This window comes from Acanthochromis polyacanthus, chromosome 21, assembly GCF_021347895.1.
Source record: "Acanthochromis polyacanthus isolate Apoly-LR-REF ecotype Palm Island chromosome 21, KAUST_Apoly_ChrSc, whole genome shotgun sequence".
Taxonomy (NCBI): domain Eukaryota; kingdom Metazoa; phylum Chordata; class Actinopteri; family Pomacentridae; genus Acanthochromis; species Acanthochromis polyacanthus.
The window spans coordinates 20,891,408-20,908,821 of NC_067133.1; the positions used below are offsets into that span (position 1 = coordinate 20,891,408).

Consider the following 17,414-nt stretch of genomic DNA (forward strand, 5'->3'; position numbering starts at 1 on the left):
AGCACAAAGTCTAAACTACCTTTGTTCTAGTCATACAGCAGCACCCACATGAATAAAATGACAAGAATAAGGAAGGAATCAATATTTACTCCGTCAGCCCCCAAAAACAGACAGACAGAGTTCTAAACACGTCAGGACTCAATTCAGCTGAACATGGAGCAAAGGGATAAAAACTTTTATTCTTCAGAGAGTGTACAGTATGTGCATGAAAATGCATCTTTTATGAAAAATAATCACAGTCTGATTGTACATTCATTATAAGAAAGGCTACAGCACTGTTGAAACCCACATTTGGCCTGGGAAGAAGATGATTTACTCCAACACATGCTGGCATTGTTTGCTCTGACTTGCACGTTCTTAAAACAGGACTGTATTTTACAGTCTCACCCTTCAGTTCTTCTGTTTGTAATAAAGGCGAGTTGTGATTTCCAAAATCAACGAGGAAGCAGTGAGTTCAGTAAGTTCAACAGTGACTGAATTGTAAACAAACAAGAAACACAGTGCAGTGGCTTCCAGGATGAGTCTCTCTTTTTCGGAGCCCTCTAGACGAACTCCAGGCCCTCGTATTTCACATCCCCAATCTTGGTTTCGGGTAAAAGGATGCGCCCATCGAGCGTGAAGGCCATGATGTATGTAGCAATCTTTCCCGCATCTTCCTCTGACTTGAGTGCCAGAATGATTTGGTCGTCTGTGTTAGGGACAAACTTGAAAGATGAGAAACCGTGGGTGGGGTTAAGAGGACCCACTCGACTGACTAGGATGTGTTCGAAATCTGGCGAGCAGCTGAGGACAAGGTTCGTGGCACGGCGCTCGTCTGCTGTTTCCGCATAGCGCTCCATGCTGGCACGGCGAGGGAGGAAGAACCAGCGCTGCAAAGTGTCGCTCCATGCTGCTGACTCATGGATGAAATAACCTGCAAAGATTCAGAGAAAGATGGTGAAGGAAAAAGGCATAGAGAGGGAAATGGAGGCAGTCATAAGAGAAGCCAGATCTGCCTTCTCACCTGGTGGCTCTATTCCTGCAGCAGACTTCAGAGCTTTGTATTTTGGAACCCAGTTCTCGTGTTGTACATCCCCTCTGAAGCCCACCACTTTCACCCACTCTGGGTTATTGTTGACGAACTCGCCTTCAGTAGTGGTCCACTCTTTGCCCAGACCACCGACGTACAAGTGCTCGTCCTTCACTGCCATCCACTCAGCTTTGAACCCTATCAGAAGAAAACACATCAAGACTTAAGAAAAGGTGCAAATATAACAATGTAAAATAACTAAATTACTGACACCAGGGCAACACTAACCTTTGGCAACACTACCATCACCATCCGTCAAGATAACCCAGGGTACAGCCTTGTCTTTGTCGATATGATAGACTATACCAGTTCTGTCGTCGACGCTGTACAGCTTGCCGTTGAACACCACCAACTCAGACAGCTCCATACCCCTGCCTTTCTCTGACAAGTGGCTTTCCAGCACCACTCTGTCCATGTCCCATTCAACAGCCACCTTGTCACCACTCTGTGACACCAGCAGGTATCCCCGCCGCATGTAGCTGAACCATGTCAGCTTCTTGTCACTACGAGAGCTCGTGTCCAGGTCGGCAATGACCGCAATGCGGTAGCGCGTGCCCTGTGCCGTGCGCTCAGGCGGACTGAGAGGGTAGGTGTCATTGTATTGGGAGTCTGTCCGCTGGGCGTCACCATGGCTGGGTCTCCAGCTATGTGAGCTGTAAGTGTGGTAGCGCAGCCCTGAACCCAAGTGCATGACAAGCAGCAGGATTATGGTCAAGGAGATGGCCACCACCACAATGGGCCTCCACTTCAGGCGGAAACGAGGGTCAGTGGTGTTGGCCATGGAAGCCAACATGGGGAGGCCTCCTACAGAGATGCGAAGTGGGCTCATAGACTCATTCTGTCCCAGTTGAGAGGAGCCTGGCGCAGCAGGCATGGAGGACGGAGGCCGGGAGTCACCTATGGAATAACAGAGACAGATGGTCACATATTATAACAACCCCAACACTGGTCTACAGGTAGGTACATTTTGTTGTCCGGTGTCACCATGCAAGTGATAAAAGATAAAAAAAAATTCCTGAACAGTAAGTTGAGCTGCAGACATGAAGCTGTGCATACATACTAAGAAGGGAATAGTTGTTACATCCTTTTTGCCTTGTGAATAAATAACAATAAACCAAAGGGTTTGTTGGAAGTGTTCCTAATTCCTGTAACAAATTTTTCTTAAATGAGAACTGAATATAAGCATGAGGCAGAAACATGGGTTATCTTTCACAAAATTATTCTCCACAATTACAACAGCAAACAGGTTCCTTCAAAACATTTCTATGAACTCATCTACAGCTTGCCAACACCAGTGTGAAAACTACTTACATACTCTCCATAAGTAGATTCTCTTCTCTCAAAGGAAATGCCTTAGTCCTGATGGCAGATAGTATCAAGGTTGTATTGTAATTTAACTAGGAGTTGGCACAATGTAGTGTGCAGGTTAGACATTACATGACCAGAATCAGGAAGAAGCCTGTATATCAAGTGGCTATCAATGTGTCTTGTCAACGTGGAGGCAGGGAGGAGCCATTCAGGGACAATAAAGGGACGGAAGCTATGAACAGGTAAATCAGGAAATACACAACCAGTCAGAGGCCGTGGCACTTACCATTGTACCAGGAGCAACCGAGATGCGTTAAACAGTAACTCTGATCTGATAAGTGCATTAAAAGCAAATTAAATCTCAAAAATGTTGAGAATCAACTCGTTAAGCAAAATAAATAAATAAATAAATCCAGTTTCTCCAATATGGAGATTTGCTGCATCTCTTGGTTATATAGATTTAATAACTGGATAACTTGGGTTTTGTTCAAAGCCACACAGCTGAAGTAGGGTTGCAGCTACTTATTTCATTGCTCTACAGTTTCGCCCATAAATTTTGTTTTCTTCGCATTACAGTACATTGAACATATTTGACAAAGCCAGACACAAGAAGATGCCACTTTGGGACATTTTTTCAGTATTGCCTTATGTTTATTACATAAGAAAATTATGAGGATCAATTTGGAATAATTATTAATAATTAACTGCAGTTTATTTAATTAAATACATTGCTATTGCAGTTCAGAAGCTCATGTCATGTATTACTGAATATAACTGTACACAGAAAGGATTGAAACATTCTATTACTTACTTAAAACGGCCAATAAACAAATGGAACCTTTCAGCTGAATAAACATTCACAACAAAAGCCAAACACTGCAGAGGAGAGGTCTGTTGTGAAAGGGTCACCGTCACGTTCTGTATCGTAAAACGTGTGTGCAATCTTCCCTCAACCAAATTCCAGCAGACACTGGCTGCAAAGGCTTCACACTCTGCCACCTAAATATGAGGGCATTTTTGTAAAAGGAGAGCACGAGCTGAAAGGTTCTTTCATACGAGGGCTCCGAGCCAAACAGCAATCCATTTATGGCAGCAATACTAGGGCTTGCTCTCTGAAGCCAGTAACTCCTCTCTGATTTACTTGTAATGAATCATATATTTTATATGAAACTGATTAACATTTTTCCTCACATCGTTTTATTTAACTCAAAAAAAAAGAAGAACTGATCGGGCTTACCCCTCTGTCTCTTCCTAGCAGATTGCCGACCCTGCGCCATTTCATTCACCTCACTACACCTCCACAATCAGTTCTGAGTGCCAAACTCTCTTTCTGCTCACCGATTACTGTGTTTGCAGTGCAACGGTAACTCGGGTTTGTTACGAAGCTTGTGAACTTTACCTACAGTTGGAGGATTACGATTCAGTCCAAAGGGCCAAACCCTGCAGTTCATTAAGGTATCATTTGCTAATCCATAAAAGGCCAGGTACCAGCAGCATGGAAACCATTTACTACGTGCACAATAACTCTACCAGCAATAAAGGTGAAAGCCACAATGTATGCAAGCTGAATAGATATTAGAATAAGATACGTAATACGTAACAGAGGCATTCCTGTGATGCAATCAGTGCAGTGAGCTGACTAAGGTCAGGGGTCAGTCTGATAGAAAGTAGCTACACAGTAAAGCAGAAAACTACAAGCACCCTATGTTACTTTGACTTGTGGGAGCATTAACTCCTTCAAGAATAGAATAGAATATTTTCTTAATCCTTTGCAGGAAATGACTTGCAACTAGTCTTCTTTTCTTTAGTTGAGAATGTTAAGAGCATGAGAAGTGAATCTGCAAGCAACTTCTGAGCTTCTCATACTGGTTGTTAAAGGTTTCATAAGGCTGCAAAATGAAAAATGAAGCTCACTTTTTATCTTGTCAGATTTCTAAAGCATCTAATTAGCTTTACTTCATCAGTATTCCTATTAATAATAATATGAATAACAGGAATAAGAAAAGGAATGAAAAGAAGCTGCCACTGCCTGCCCTTTTCTGAACTTTTGCCACACATTGATGACGACAGCAAGAGCAACACGCATGCCGGTATCTTTATTAGTGCTGAATCCCCCTTATGCATGAATTATAGTTCAATAGCACCCATATTTTATGCAAGCTGTATGGTGGTTTGTATATACAGAAAAACAGAACTGCAAGGAAAAAATTTCATACTGTCATTATTTGTAGATTCCCCTTCGACAAAACATTTCACAGATTTCCCGTTTTCAGCTGAGCTCATGTCTTACTACGGGGAGCCAAGTGTGGGTTAAGGGGCAACATAAGTATTGAACAATGAATTATTAGAAATCTGCCATTAGTTAGCAATTCTGGTAAATTTACGCTACTCTTAAAAAAGTCAAGCTTCAGTTCAACTGTGTAGCAAATTTCAAAAATCTGATTAGCAAACGAAATATCAAAAGTACAACTGTCACACAATGAGGGCAACATACGCATTTTCCTCCAGGTAGTTTAAACATCTCTAAGTGCTTTACAGCAGTATTTCACTTCCAGGGATCTTGCATCTTGGATTTGGTTTGTGTTCAATTCCCTGGATAAGCCAAAAACTCAAAGTCGGGCCTGATTATATCATAATTAAAATGTTCTCAGCTTTATCAACATTGATTCCAACAGGAATATTCCATCTCAGATCATCAGGTGCATTTTAATTGAGCATCTCTGATTTGCTTGAAACTTGCATGAATTATTTTTTAAGGTGTCTGTGAAGATGTAGAATTTTTTTAATTCCATTGAAAATCAAGGCTATTTTTGAACAAAATCATCTCAGGAACAATTAAAGATAAAAAACAGAATTTTCACAGTTATTTCTCATCACTGCAGTCATTCAGAAAGTGCAATATTGCACAAGTAGCTCAAATAACCGCTGATTAAAAGTGAGTTGACATTCTTAAAAACATTAAATATGAAATACCAAATCACAAGAATGTGATGACGTGGGCTGACGAGCAATTTTAAAAAAAAACTTTAAAAGAAGTCGATAAATCAGGCTAAAATTTCAGAAAAATCTTTTTGAAAAATAGCCACATATTATTCAATGATTATTTCAGGGAAATCAGAGATGGTCTAGCTAAAAGTGTTGTAAAACTTTGATGAGTTGACATGGAATGATCCATTAATGTCATCCAAAAGTAAACTCAACCTGGCAGCAATACAAAAAGACTGTTCCACAAAACTGCACAATAGGAATAACAAGACAGGAGAAAAAGCAGTGCTTAAAAAACAGACAGTCATGAATAATGAGGAGTAAAGAGAATGTGTGCATAAAGTTCAGTGGACATTACATGTGCAAATGTAGCAGTCATGCAGGTATGTGAGGGTGTGTGAACATTGTGTTATGCCTAAAAAGTGTGTGTGTGTGTGTGTGTGTGTGTGTGTGTGTGTGTGTGTGTGTGTGTGTGTGTACTCCTATATATTGTATAATATTTAGACTGAGCTGTTGCTTAAGAGTGAGGTGCTGTGATATGGATTTAGATCTAAGGTCAGAGTTCACAGTCCTGCAGCATGAGGAAAGCTCTAAATGTCTTTGCTCACCTTGACGGCATAGGTAGCAGAAGGTAATCATTACGAATTGATTTGCACTGGCTTTCTTGATCAATGAATTACTTGGTGCATTAAATATGTTCCCACATTTCATATTTCCAAAATGTGTGAGTAAAAACGCAATGACATTCAAAAACAGTGGTTATAAGTGTTTAACAGAGTGACGTTGCTCAGTGAGATGACAAAGTACAACGTAGAAAAGACGTCATTTACCTCCCTGACAATCGTTGTGCAATTCTGCATGAAGTCTGCATGAGCTGCTTGATTAGCCCCAAACAGACCTAAAGTTGTTGTTCCCTTCTCTGAGCTACTGTGGCCCTATAAAGGATAACATCTGGGGAGGTGGCGTTTAAAGGAAACACATAAAGGACACAGAAGAGTGTGTGAGGCCCATAAATAGTTCACTAAGTGTTTTAAGGCGGATTCTAAATCTCCTGCATGTCAAAGACCCTCTCAGCAGATGTGCATTACACTGTGGACCAGTTTCGTGTGACTTCTTTCAGTGAAAAGAGTCTGTGTCATAATCTGATCATGTAGGAAGCTGCAGATCAGTGGGAATATCTCAGAAGCTCCAGGTTGACCCGGGACATTCCCATTTTGTTATCTGGAGGCCCTTAAGTGCTAAGTCATGCAACCTCTGAGCTCCAGCAGCAAAGCGAACACCTATTTTGTTAACTGTTTGCCAGAACAGTTTATTTTGTTGAGGAATGCAGCGATTAAAGGTCTCTGTGTCCTCACAAACACCCCTCGTCTGCATGTGAGCGTTTAGCCCCTGGCCAGCCAGGAGCGCAGAGGTTAACCACGGATGCCATCACTAATGGCTGCGCTCAGAAGCGCAACTGAATGTTTCGGATCCACTTGGCTTCGTACTCACCTCAGATGTGGGATGTTCTGCTCTCAGTCCGCTGGCGGTAGGGGCTCAGATGTCATTATTACTGTGTCGCTTCCTTCCTCGGCTCCTTTTGCTCCTTTTGCGTTGTCCACACAGCCGATCATTACTTCCTATGTGTGCTGATGACGACAGCATAGCGCAGTGGATGAGAGAGGGATTGCCAAACGCTACCTTCAGGTACAGTGGGACATAGGACAATCGGAAAAGAACCGAGTGCAACATGAAACTCCGCTTACTTTTTTAAATGAACGAAAATTAATCTGTTTCTGTAAATTGAATGAACAACAGATATCATTGCATTGATTCAAATATAAAATGGATGTTTTTGGACAAAAAAAATGGTTTTTAAAAATGAATATGAAAATTTCGAGCCAGTTATTTGCATTTGAAGTGCACAGCAAAGCTGAATAAGCTACCAACCATTTAGACAGATATTAATACATACAGTTTACTATTGTATTGTATCTCATGAGCAATGGAAAACAGGTACTTTCGAAAGACTATATTGAAAATACAGATCCCACAGTTGAAATTAAATGCAACAAAAGTGAATATACCTGTGAGCAGTAGCACACAAGGCAGAAAAGCGATGATCATTTAAATAAAATTGAGCACACCACTAATTTTCTATTAGTTTAGTAGCATGGACATGGTTTGGAAATTACCCAAGACCACTAGAACTGTCTCAACTGTGGACTTATGGCATGAGTCTTTCTGCTTGTCTGCACCATGGCTCCATATGGAAAAGAATTGCCTCACAGAAATCTGAGTGTCTGTGACAACTCAGATTGTACAATATCAACTTTATTGGACCAATCTTTGCTGTGTGGAGCAACACTGCAAGATTGAAATTTGCTGAAGAACATGAAAATAAGTCTGATGAATATTGGGAAGGCATTCTTTGATCACATGACACCAAGATAAATTTGTTTGGCTTTGACTGGGACCAGCATGCTTTTGGTGAATCTTGCCAGGACTACCACAGTGAATTTATAGTCCTAGTAGGGGTAAGTGGGGCTGCATGTGTACAAAACATTTGAGAGAGAGATTACATTTATAGATTGTACCATGAATTGCTGTTTGCAGAATTTTGCAAGGCTTTGTGAACATTACAACAAATTGCATCTGCCAATGATGGAAATGATTCCCTGATATTTGATTAAGTTCTCAATTAACATGGTTTTCAAAAAGTCACAAAAACTGCAAAAATTAACCAACTCTATTTCAGAATCACACTTATTAACTGAGATATAGGGCATGAAAAACAGTTCACAAGTTCCTCCACGTTCACAATGCAAGTATCACTATTCAAATATTTAACAAAGGAGTACACATGAGAACTGCCGGCATTTTCTTCAAAGGAGGATATAAATTATGGGCTGAGTCATAGTTTCAAAACCAGAAGTCTTTATTTGGCAAACCGATACAGGAAACTGTATAAGGCACTTTAATGGAGAATTATTGTAAAGCCGTTGGAAAAAAAAAAAAAAGTGAAAACGTACAACAGCAGTGCAAGAACAAGAAGCAAGAGGAAAAAGTGACAGAAAAAATGGTTTGATTGTCATGTACCTGGATTTAACAGGATTGTGGAAGATAATAAATATACCGTCAACTTTCAATGTCACAGAATTCCTAAAATTATGGCTGAAACTTTTGCTTGAGTAGATAATTGAAAAAATATAGCTGAAGTCAAAAAAAGCGATTGAATGGTTTAGCTACCTCAGAACAAAATACCTGTATAAACCAGTGGATTTAAGACATACAACTGCCAACAAGTAATGATCTGTATTTTTCAGTGCACAAAAGTCATTTTCTCAGTGGTTGATTTAAAAAGAAATTTTAAAATGGCATTACAGTAGTTATAGAGGGAAAGTTTTCAATGCACCAACTGATGAAATAAAATTGGTTTGTTCTGTAGTCAAACAACATGTTCTGAACTGTGTTAACAAACTAGCTGCTGACCTAATATGTATGCATTTGAGAACAATGAAAAGACACTTGAATGTACTAAACAGCAACATATTCATTGAAAAGTGTCCATATTTTAAACAAAAACAGATTTGTACAGGACAGACTAATTATAACCTGTTTGCTAATTAGTGCTTTGACATTATGAGCTCTCAAACTGCACTCAAAATTAGAAAAAAAAAAGGGGTGGGGACACTGGAACAACTAGAGATGTTTTGGTACAAAGGCAACAATGGCTGGTTATCCAGTCTTTACTAAGATATTCACCCTCTGACCCAAAATCAGCAGTATTTTCAGATTTCACCTGCTGTGTAGAACAACACAGCCAACATCCACCAAACAACTTGCAGTGATGCAGCAAACCAAAAACATAGCAGTGCACCCAAAAATATGCAAACACGTTCTGCAGGAAGTGAATGGGAGTGCAGAGAACAGTTTGAGTTGAAAATGAAACCACTGGCACATGTCTTTATTTAAAAAGCAAACTTCCCTCACTGGATTGATACGTTTGAATATCAGTCCTTCAATAAGCTGGAGGCTGGTATTCTCCTGGTTGCTCCTGGCTGTGGGAGAAAGGTGACTGCTGGTAGCCTGTAGGGCCACTGCTGGTGTACGGGCCAGCTGGGTATGGCGTGTTTTGGTCGTTGGCTGGGTCTCTGTACTCCTGGTCAAAGTCGCTCACGCCTTGGCGATACCTTCCAATCGCAAAGTAGGACAAAAGAGCCTGTTGGGAGAAGTTTGAATGAGGAAGTGGTTTTTTTTTTGGTTGTTTTTTCACAGATTTAAACCAGCTGAGATGCACGTTAACATGTGATTTTGTTCAACAAATGGATGTGATGAGAGGCTCACCCAGGAAATGATCGAGAAGAAGGAGAAAGCTATGACAGCCCGGGCAGCATCAGCAAAGACAGAAGTGGATGTAGTTTTGGACCACTGGTTGGCCAGGACACAGAAGCAGACGAACCACAGGAAGGTCCAAGCCGCTGTCACATGTTGAAAATAAAAATAAATAAATATTCAGGGTTAAGATCAATAATACAACAGCAGTAACATTAGGGAGGTCTTGGTTTGAGGCACAGTTTCTACAATGAAATGAATGACTCTCACCTGAGAAGACCAAATCTCCTATAACAATGAATTTTCTCTCGTTGGCATTGCTGATCCGTGGAAAGTAGGCATCCAGAATGAGGAAAACAACACAAGCCAGGAAAGCCAGGACTCCAATTCCCACCGCGTAGCTGCACGCGCTGTCATTCTCGTTGAACATGCATTTAGCCTCTGCTTTTGTTGCTAAGTTAATGTAGCCTTCTGATGTGATGGTTGCGAACACCACAATGGAAAATAACTGCAAGGAAGGGACACACAGAGTTAATGTCAGAGGGATGTGGTGGATACTTCATGGTTTAAGTCAAGTAGCTGGAGGGCTGCATGATTCCTGTCTGTCACATGACTCACATTAAAAGAAAGCTTTCACCATGAATAAAAAAAAAAAAGTGAATGACAAATGTCAAGCCAGTTTAGACACGTACAGCTGAGCAGATGATGCTGGGGAAGTTTCAATTCCTAATCTTTTTATAAAAACTGCACAGAAGAGAGCTACATCCTCCTCCCTGATCCACTTTTCATACTAGAGTAGAGCTTAAACAAATAGCTGAATGCCTGAGAGAAAATGCAGTTTGGTTATCAAATAATTGTCTATTTACCAAAACACATCAGTGAAATTTATGCCAGCTTCTCAAAATATGAAGACTTGCTTTTTAATTTTTTTGTACTGTATTTTTTAGACTATTCAAACATTGTATATAAAGTTACTGAAGGCAGCATCATGGCCTCTCAGAACTTGTGATGAACCATATCACTGTGTTTGACATGTCGTAGTTTACATATAGTTGTAGAGCTACATCTCCATTTCACAAATGCTGATGTCTCAGTAAAAAAGACTGCATTTTGATTCGATTTCAAAATCTCGCTGATTGAATTTCTAACTTTTTGTTCCTCCTCACATTGTCCTTTGTGTTTTTGTTGCTGTTCACAGACCTTAAGTGAAAGTGTCAGTGCTGTCAAGACTGACTGAGTCAAAAAAAAAATTCTCACCTGAATCGAGAAAGGAAGCAGACGATTGAACACTTAGTAAAATGGCAACTTCATAAACTATTTCAACTTCGCGACTTGTTTGTTTTGTCTAAAGTTGTGTGGACAGATTGTAAAGCACCGTGTAAGTGTTTTTTGAGCATATGACGCAAAGTTTCGCATGATTAAGCTTTCTTCCTACTAATTTAACCTGCGCATTTACAACCAGTTTGATAGACAAGTACAGCTCAACAGATGACGCTGGGAAAGTTTCAATTCCTGATACCTACGTACAAGCAATACAAACACTTCAGGAAAAGAAGTGCAAACTTCTGTTTGTTTTAGCGATTTTAATCGTCGTTTGTACCGTTTGTAGACCTTAAGAACATTCAAATATAACATTAAAACTACAAAAACTGTACATCATCAGGTTGCATATTGCGGTGACATAGCAATGGACGCGCTAGCAACCATTAGCTAACATCAACTACTGCTACATAAATAGTGCATGTACACTTTATTTGAGGTTAATTTAAAGTTTCAACATAACACCCAGTTTGTGTCCCATGTTTGCAGCACATGAAGCTAACATGCCATGCCATTAACATGTTTCTGTGCCCCCTGACAGCGCACATCTGTTAACAGAAACTCTGTGATGTGACAGTTGGCTAACTGATGCTAACGTTTCCGTGGAGTCACTCACCCAACTCAGGCAGCGCAAAATAGTCTGAGGCTGTTTTACAAAGCTCTCTAAATCAAAGGCTCCGCCAGCCAAAGAGGCCCCGTAAGCACTGCTCTGCATTTTCTCCTCAAAAATGTGTGTCAGACAGTTTAAAGACGAGCGAAAAACTATTCCTGACACAGTTGGGGAAGTTTCGCTTTGAAGAGCAGCTTCCTGAAAACTTTTCCAAGACCGCCCCTGAGTTGATGCGTTCAAAGACTCCTCGGAAACGGCGGAGATACCACGACAAACAAAATAGTCACAACGGAAGTATTTAAACAGGCTGTATGTTGTTTTGCTGGCTTCATTAATCCGTTAAAGTGATGGTATTCAGTTTTTTTCAGATAATCCTTTATTACTCCCCGTGTCCGAGGAAATTTCCCATGTTACAGCAGCATACATCATACAGTAGAGCAACAATAAACAACAATATAATGATAATCATAATAACAATCACAATATGTTCAGGAGTGTAGGATGGGAAAAGTGGATTATGGAATGATGTGAAGTGTGAGAGAACTCTGCAGATTATGTGGTAAAACATGATGTGACAGAGTCCAGTTTTGTGTTAACATCAGCCAGTGATGCTGATGTTATAAAGTCTTATAGCAGATGGAATGAATGACTTGCGATAGCGTTCCGTCTTGTAGGTTAGGTGTCTCAGTCTACTGCTGAAATAGCTACTTTGATACTCCACAGTGTCATGCAGTGAGTGAGAGGGGTTGTCCCTGATGGATGTGAGCTTTGCCAACATCCTCCTCTCACCCACCTCCTCTATGGAGTCCAGGGAACTGGCCCTCCTGACCAGTCTGTTAAGTCTCTTTCTGTCCCTTTCAGAGCTCCCCAGCAGACCACTGCATAGAAAACAGCAGACGCTACCACGGAGTCATAATATGTCCGGAGCAGAGTCCTGCACACTCGAAAGGACCTCAGTCTCCTCAGCAGGTGGAGACGACATTGGCCCTTCTTGTACAGGACCTCTGTGTTGTGTGACCAGTCCAGTTTGTTGTTGAGGTGAACACCCAGGTATTTGTATGAGTCCACTATCTCAATGTCCATACCCTGGATGCTCACCGGTGCAGTCTGAGGTGCCCTCCTCCTGCGGAAGTCGATGGTTATCTCTTTCGTCTTACTGGCGTTGATGGTTTCGCTCACACCAGTCGACAAAGTCAGAGATGACTGTTCGTACTCCAGCTCGTTCCCATTAGACACACACCCAACAATGGCTGTATCATCAGAGAATTTCTGGAGGTGACAGCTCCCAAAGTTATAGTGGAAGTCCAATGTGTACAGGATAAAGAGAAAGGGAGAGAGCACTGTCCCCTGTGGGGCCCCCATGCTGCTCACTACTACATCAGAAACACAGTCCTGAAGCCTCACGTATTGTGGTCTGTTGGTGAGGTAGTCGATGATCCAAGCAGCCAGGTGACAGTCTACTCCCGCTCCCTCAAGCTTCACCCTGAGCAGAGAAGGCTGGATTGTGTTAAAAGCACCGGAGAAGTCAAAGAACATGACCCTCACAGTACTGCCGGTGTCCTCCAAGTGAGTCAGCGATCTGTGCAGCAGGTAGACCACTGCACCATCCACTCCAATATTCGGTTGGTAAGCGAACTGCAGTGGGTCCAGGTTAGGGCTCACCAGGCGGCGAACATTCCTGAGAATGATCCTCTCCATCGTCTTCCTCAGATGAGAAGTGAGGGCCACAGGTCTGAAGTGGTTTGGCTTCCTGGGGTTCCTGGTCTTTGAGACAGGAACCAGGCAGGAAGTCTTCCACAGCACAGGAACCCTCTCCAGACTCAGGCTCAGTTTGAAGATGCGGAGCAGCACCTGACAGAGCTGGTCACAGTCTCTGAGCAGGGGTGAAAGTAAGCCGGAACGGTCCAGAACTGCGTACCGGCAAAAGATCTGCTGGCGGTACGCCGCTCTTCCACCGGTATCTAAAGGTACGCCGGTACGCCGCCCGGCCTGCCTGCTATCCATAGATATCGACCGGAGTTCACTCAGCTGTACGTGAGTGCGCATGCGTGTCTACTTCCGTAACACAGCGATTGTTATGGCCAGTAGCAGCCAATAGCAAATAGGTGCGCTTGATTTATTGCACTGGGACGAGCAATAAATTACACGTGAAATTCCACACGTTCTTGTGATTGGCTGAAAAACTTTCAACAGGATTTACAATGGTTAGCGTCGACAGAATGGGGTGAAAGCAAGCCGGAATATTACTAATAGTTCCGGCAAGAATTTAAAACTACTTTCACCCCTGTCTCTGAGGAGTCTGGAGCTGATTCCATCAGGACCTGCGGCTTTCCTGGTCTTGATCTTTTTAAACTCACTTCTCACCTGATCAGCTGTTATGGAGAGGCTGGGGGTGGATGAGGATGACAGGAGAGGGGGTGGTGGTGGTGGGTGAGACAGGGAGAGGTGGTGGGGCTGTATGTGGAGTCCAGAGGTGGTGGGGGGAGGAGGAGAGGTGCTGTTGGTGGTATAGAGCTGAGGTGTGAAGAAGGAGCTGGCTGGTCAGTGCTTTGATGAGATGGGGGAGGAGTGGGAGCAGAGTCAAACCTGTTAAAAAACAGATTCAGCTCATTGGCCCCCTCCCGGTCCCCTGCTGCAGCTCCCCTCTCATGGCCTCCGCTGTAGCCAGAGATGGATCTCAGGGCTTTCCAGACCTCCCTTGTGTTATTGTCCTTCAGGTGAGATTCCATCTTGGTCTTGTAGCTGGCCTTGTCCGCCTTGATCTTCTTCTTTATCTCCTTCTGCACCCTCCTCAGCTCCTCTTTGTCTTTGTCTTGTCCTTGTTTTGTTTATTTCTTAGAGCCAGTCTGTCAGGCAGCACTAAGAATAACAAACTACGCTGCATTTTCACAACACATCCTCTAACCATCTATTATTCTACTACGGTATACACCACTTCATCTTCATTAGGGTCGCAAGGGGGCTGAAGTCTATCCTAGCTGAGTTAGGGTGAAGGCAGTGGACACTCTGGACACGTCACCAGTCTGTCACAGGGCTACATATAGAGACAAACAAGCACACTCACAGTGGACAATTTAGAATCACAAATTAACCAGAGCATGGACTGTGGAAGGACGCTGGAAAACCTAGGCTGGGACTCGAACCGGAGATCTTCTAGCTGCAAGGCAACAGTGCTAACCACCAAGTCACTGTGCAGTCCACACCACATTCTAAACTATACAATAGACAAAATAATTCAAAAATAAAATGAACTCATACAGTTTAAAATGACAACTGTAGCAGACACAAATTAGCTTTTCAATCTGTTGGTCTAGATAGACTGTATGTGCGACCAGATGAGAGCAACATGTGTACAAGGGATGTACTGTTGTCAGCCAGGACTGAATGGGCCTATTTTTAAGGTTAGTGTCTGCATAGTAAAGAGACTAACCTTGCACAGTCCTTGCACAGCTCCACATTTTCAGGAAAGTGGCCCAAACCAGCAGATAAAGGAGAATTAAAAGAGATTTAAACAAAACCTCCTCAGTGTTGACATCAAAGACAGTAAGCTGCGGTGTGCACACAATATTTGTCACGCATAATAATGCAATAGCAGACAGAATCTTAAGTGATAACAGCTTGTCAAAGTGTCCAAATAACTACCAGCCCTGATTATTTCTGTTTTCTTCAACAGTGAAGCTGAAAGCTCAGGAATCAACCTGAGGAAGGCCACCATACAACAAAATATTTACCTGCAGCTGATAACCTGACTGTCCAAGGAGAAAAAATATGCAATGTGAACTGCAGCTAGATGTTGTAATTATGATGGATTATTGTAGTTACTACTGACTGTTGCTCTGTGCCTAACTTAGCTGTTGCTCAGTTAGGCACAGATCCATAGAGATCGCTATATGGATCTTACTGCTGTCTGATACGGTACGTACGTATCTAATATCCTCAGAGGATTGTCCTAAACAGCTGTAAGCAACAAACTTTAGCTCCTCTTAACATCTTTAATTTTGAAAAAGAACAAAATGTAAATTCGTTCTTGGTAAGTGCTATTAATTTAAGCTATCCACTGTCTGTTTCCATTGCAGTAAAATTTTATTACTATAGACATTTCATTTGGTAGCATAACAGATTTGAAAGTGTACAGCAAATTGCCATTTTGTCACACAAACTGTGTACAAAGTACTCTCTGCAATGTTTTTGAATGTATATTTGTGCTGAAAAGTGGAAAATGTCCTCGTTAAATCATTTCACACAACTCAAATTACTGTTGCTGTTATTGTGACAGGGCTGCACAGTGGAGATAGTGGTGAGCACTTTCACCTTGCAGCAAGAAGATCCCCAGTTCAAATCCAGGCCTGGGCCTGGGATCTTTCTGCATGGAGTTTGCATGTTCTCCCTGTGCATACGTGGGTTTTCTCTGGGCACTCCGGCTTCCTCCCACAGTCCAAAAATATGCTGAGGTTAACTGATTACTCTAAATTGTCCGTAGGTGTGAATGTGAGCATGATTGTTTGTCTGTAGCCCTGCGACAGACTTGGGACCTGTCCAGGGTGTCCCCTGCCTTTGCCCGAGTCAGCTGAGATAGGCTCCAGCACCCCCATTGTCATTTAGGCTACGTTCATATTGCAGGCTAAAATGACCCAAATCCGATTTTTTTGCCCCTATGCGATCTGTATCTGATCTTTTCATGACAGTCTGAACGACACAGATCCAATTTTTTCAAATGCGACCCAGGCCACTTGTACTTTACATTTGTAATTTGCTTCTGTTGTTCTGTAATTTCACCATACTTTTTTGGCATTTGGCATATCCTGCTTTGACTTAGTCAGCCAAAGCACTTTGTTTTTCAGAATGTTATTATTATGGTTTTTCTAAAGTAAAAAAACAAACAAAAAAAACAAAACATAATGCACAAAAAAAAATAAAAATGAGGCTTTTTTATCAGGAATCTTTGGATTCATTGGGTTTTCATGTATATTTTATATGGTCTCAAGCTAAGTTCTAAGTTAGTCAAGTTAAACTTGATAACTAGTTTTACTGCAGGGTCTGAGCTCTTACATTTGTTATAGTCAGGTAATGCTGTATTTTATATTGTTATTATTATTATTATTATATTACAAAATACACTTGTTGCTTTAAATGTGCTGTGGAGCTAATGATTTGACTGCTTACAGGTGCAGTTCTTCCTTATGACCACTAGAGTGCAGTGTATACTCTTGATTCTAAACGCCCACAGGTTCAGACACAATAACCCCAGTGAAATATTGCAGAATAACATTTGATATTATAGATATTTATACTTTTTGTAAAATGGTTAGTACAATAGCTATTTTTTTAACTGTTGCTACACAAAGTATACCAGAGATGCCAACACGGCATCTGAGGCCTGCAGCTTTGCAATAATTGCAAATCAGGCACAGCTGTTGTTAAAATTAAAGGGGAAACTGACAAGGAGTATGACGTGTTTTGACAGTTAGTGTAGAGCAGACTGCTACTGGCCTCCTCTTTGCCTTTCATTTATGTGTACTTGTGTATTCTTATTTTAGCTCATAGTTCATCAGTAAGGAAGTTGTTGATGCCCCAGCTGTGGTGTGATAAAGACTGAGAGGAGGATGTGCTCTGTGAGAGAAGCACACACCAAGTCCAGCAACACTTTGTCTTTGAGCAGTGACTGTGACAGTATGGGCAGATAATTATCGGTAAGCTTTGACAGCCATTTTATGTACAGAGATCAGCCACTGCCCTCTGTTCTGCTGTGTTCGATGAAGAGCAACCCAGTGGGGGATGTTTACTTACAGTGAAGGGTTAACATCAGGA

General features: G+C 41.7%; 2 protein-coding genes across 3 annotated transcripts; both read right to left on the minus strand.

Annotated features, from left to right (window-relative positions):
- Positions 1-159: 159 nt before the first annotated feature.
- Positions 160-7,020, minus strand: cant1a (calcium activated nucleotidase 1a). 2 transcript variants are annotated; one of them, XM_022210273.2, is made up of 4 exons: positions 6,854-7,020; positions 1,298-1,966; positions 1,004-1,207; positions 160-913 (listed from the first exon to the last, which is right to left on the minus strand). In XM_022210273.2, exons 2-4 carry the CDS (start codon positions 1,941-1,943, stop codon positions 543-545), a joined length of 1,221 nt encoding a protein of 406 aa, XP_022065965.2. In that variant the 5' UTR covers positions 1,944-1,966; positions 6,854-7,020; the 3' UTR covers positions 160-542. The 2 variants fall into 2 exon arrangements, with proteins under 2 accessions (XP_022065965.2, XP_022065964.2); XM_022210272.2 differs by lacking the exon at positions 6,854-7,020 and adding an exon at positions 3,615-3,759.
- A 1,241-nt stretch (positions 7,021-8,261) lies between these two features.
- Positions 8,262-11,835, minus strand: syngr2a (synaptogyrin 2a). The gene is made up of 4 exons (XM_022210281.2): positions 11,613-11,835; positions 9,947-10,184; positions 9,689-9,822; positions 8,262-9,563 (listed from the first exon to the last, which is right to left on the minus strand). Exons 1-4 carry the CDS (start codon positions 11,709-11,711, stop codon positions 9,363-9,365), a joined length of 672 nt encoding a protein of 223 aa, XP_022065973.1. The 5' UTR covers positions 11,712-11,835; the 3' UTR covers positions 8,262-9,362.
- Positions 11,836-17,414: the final 5,579 nt, after the last annotated feature.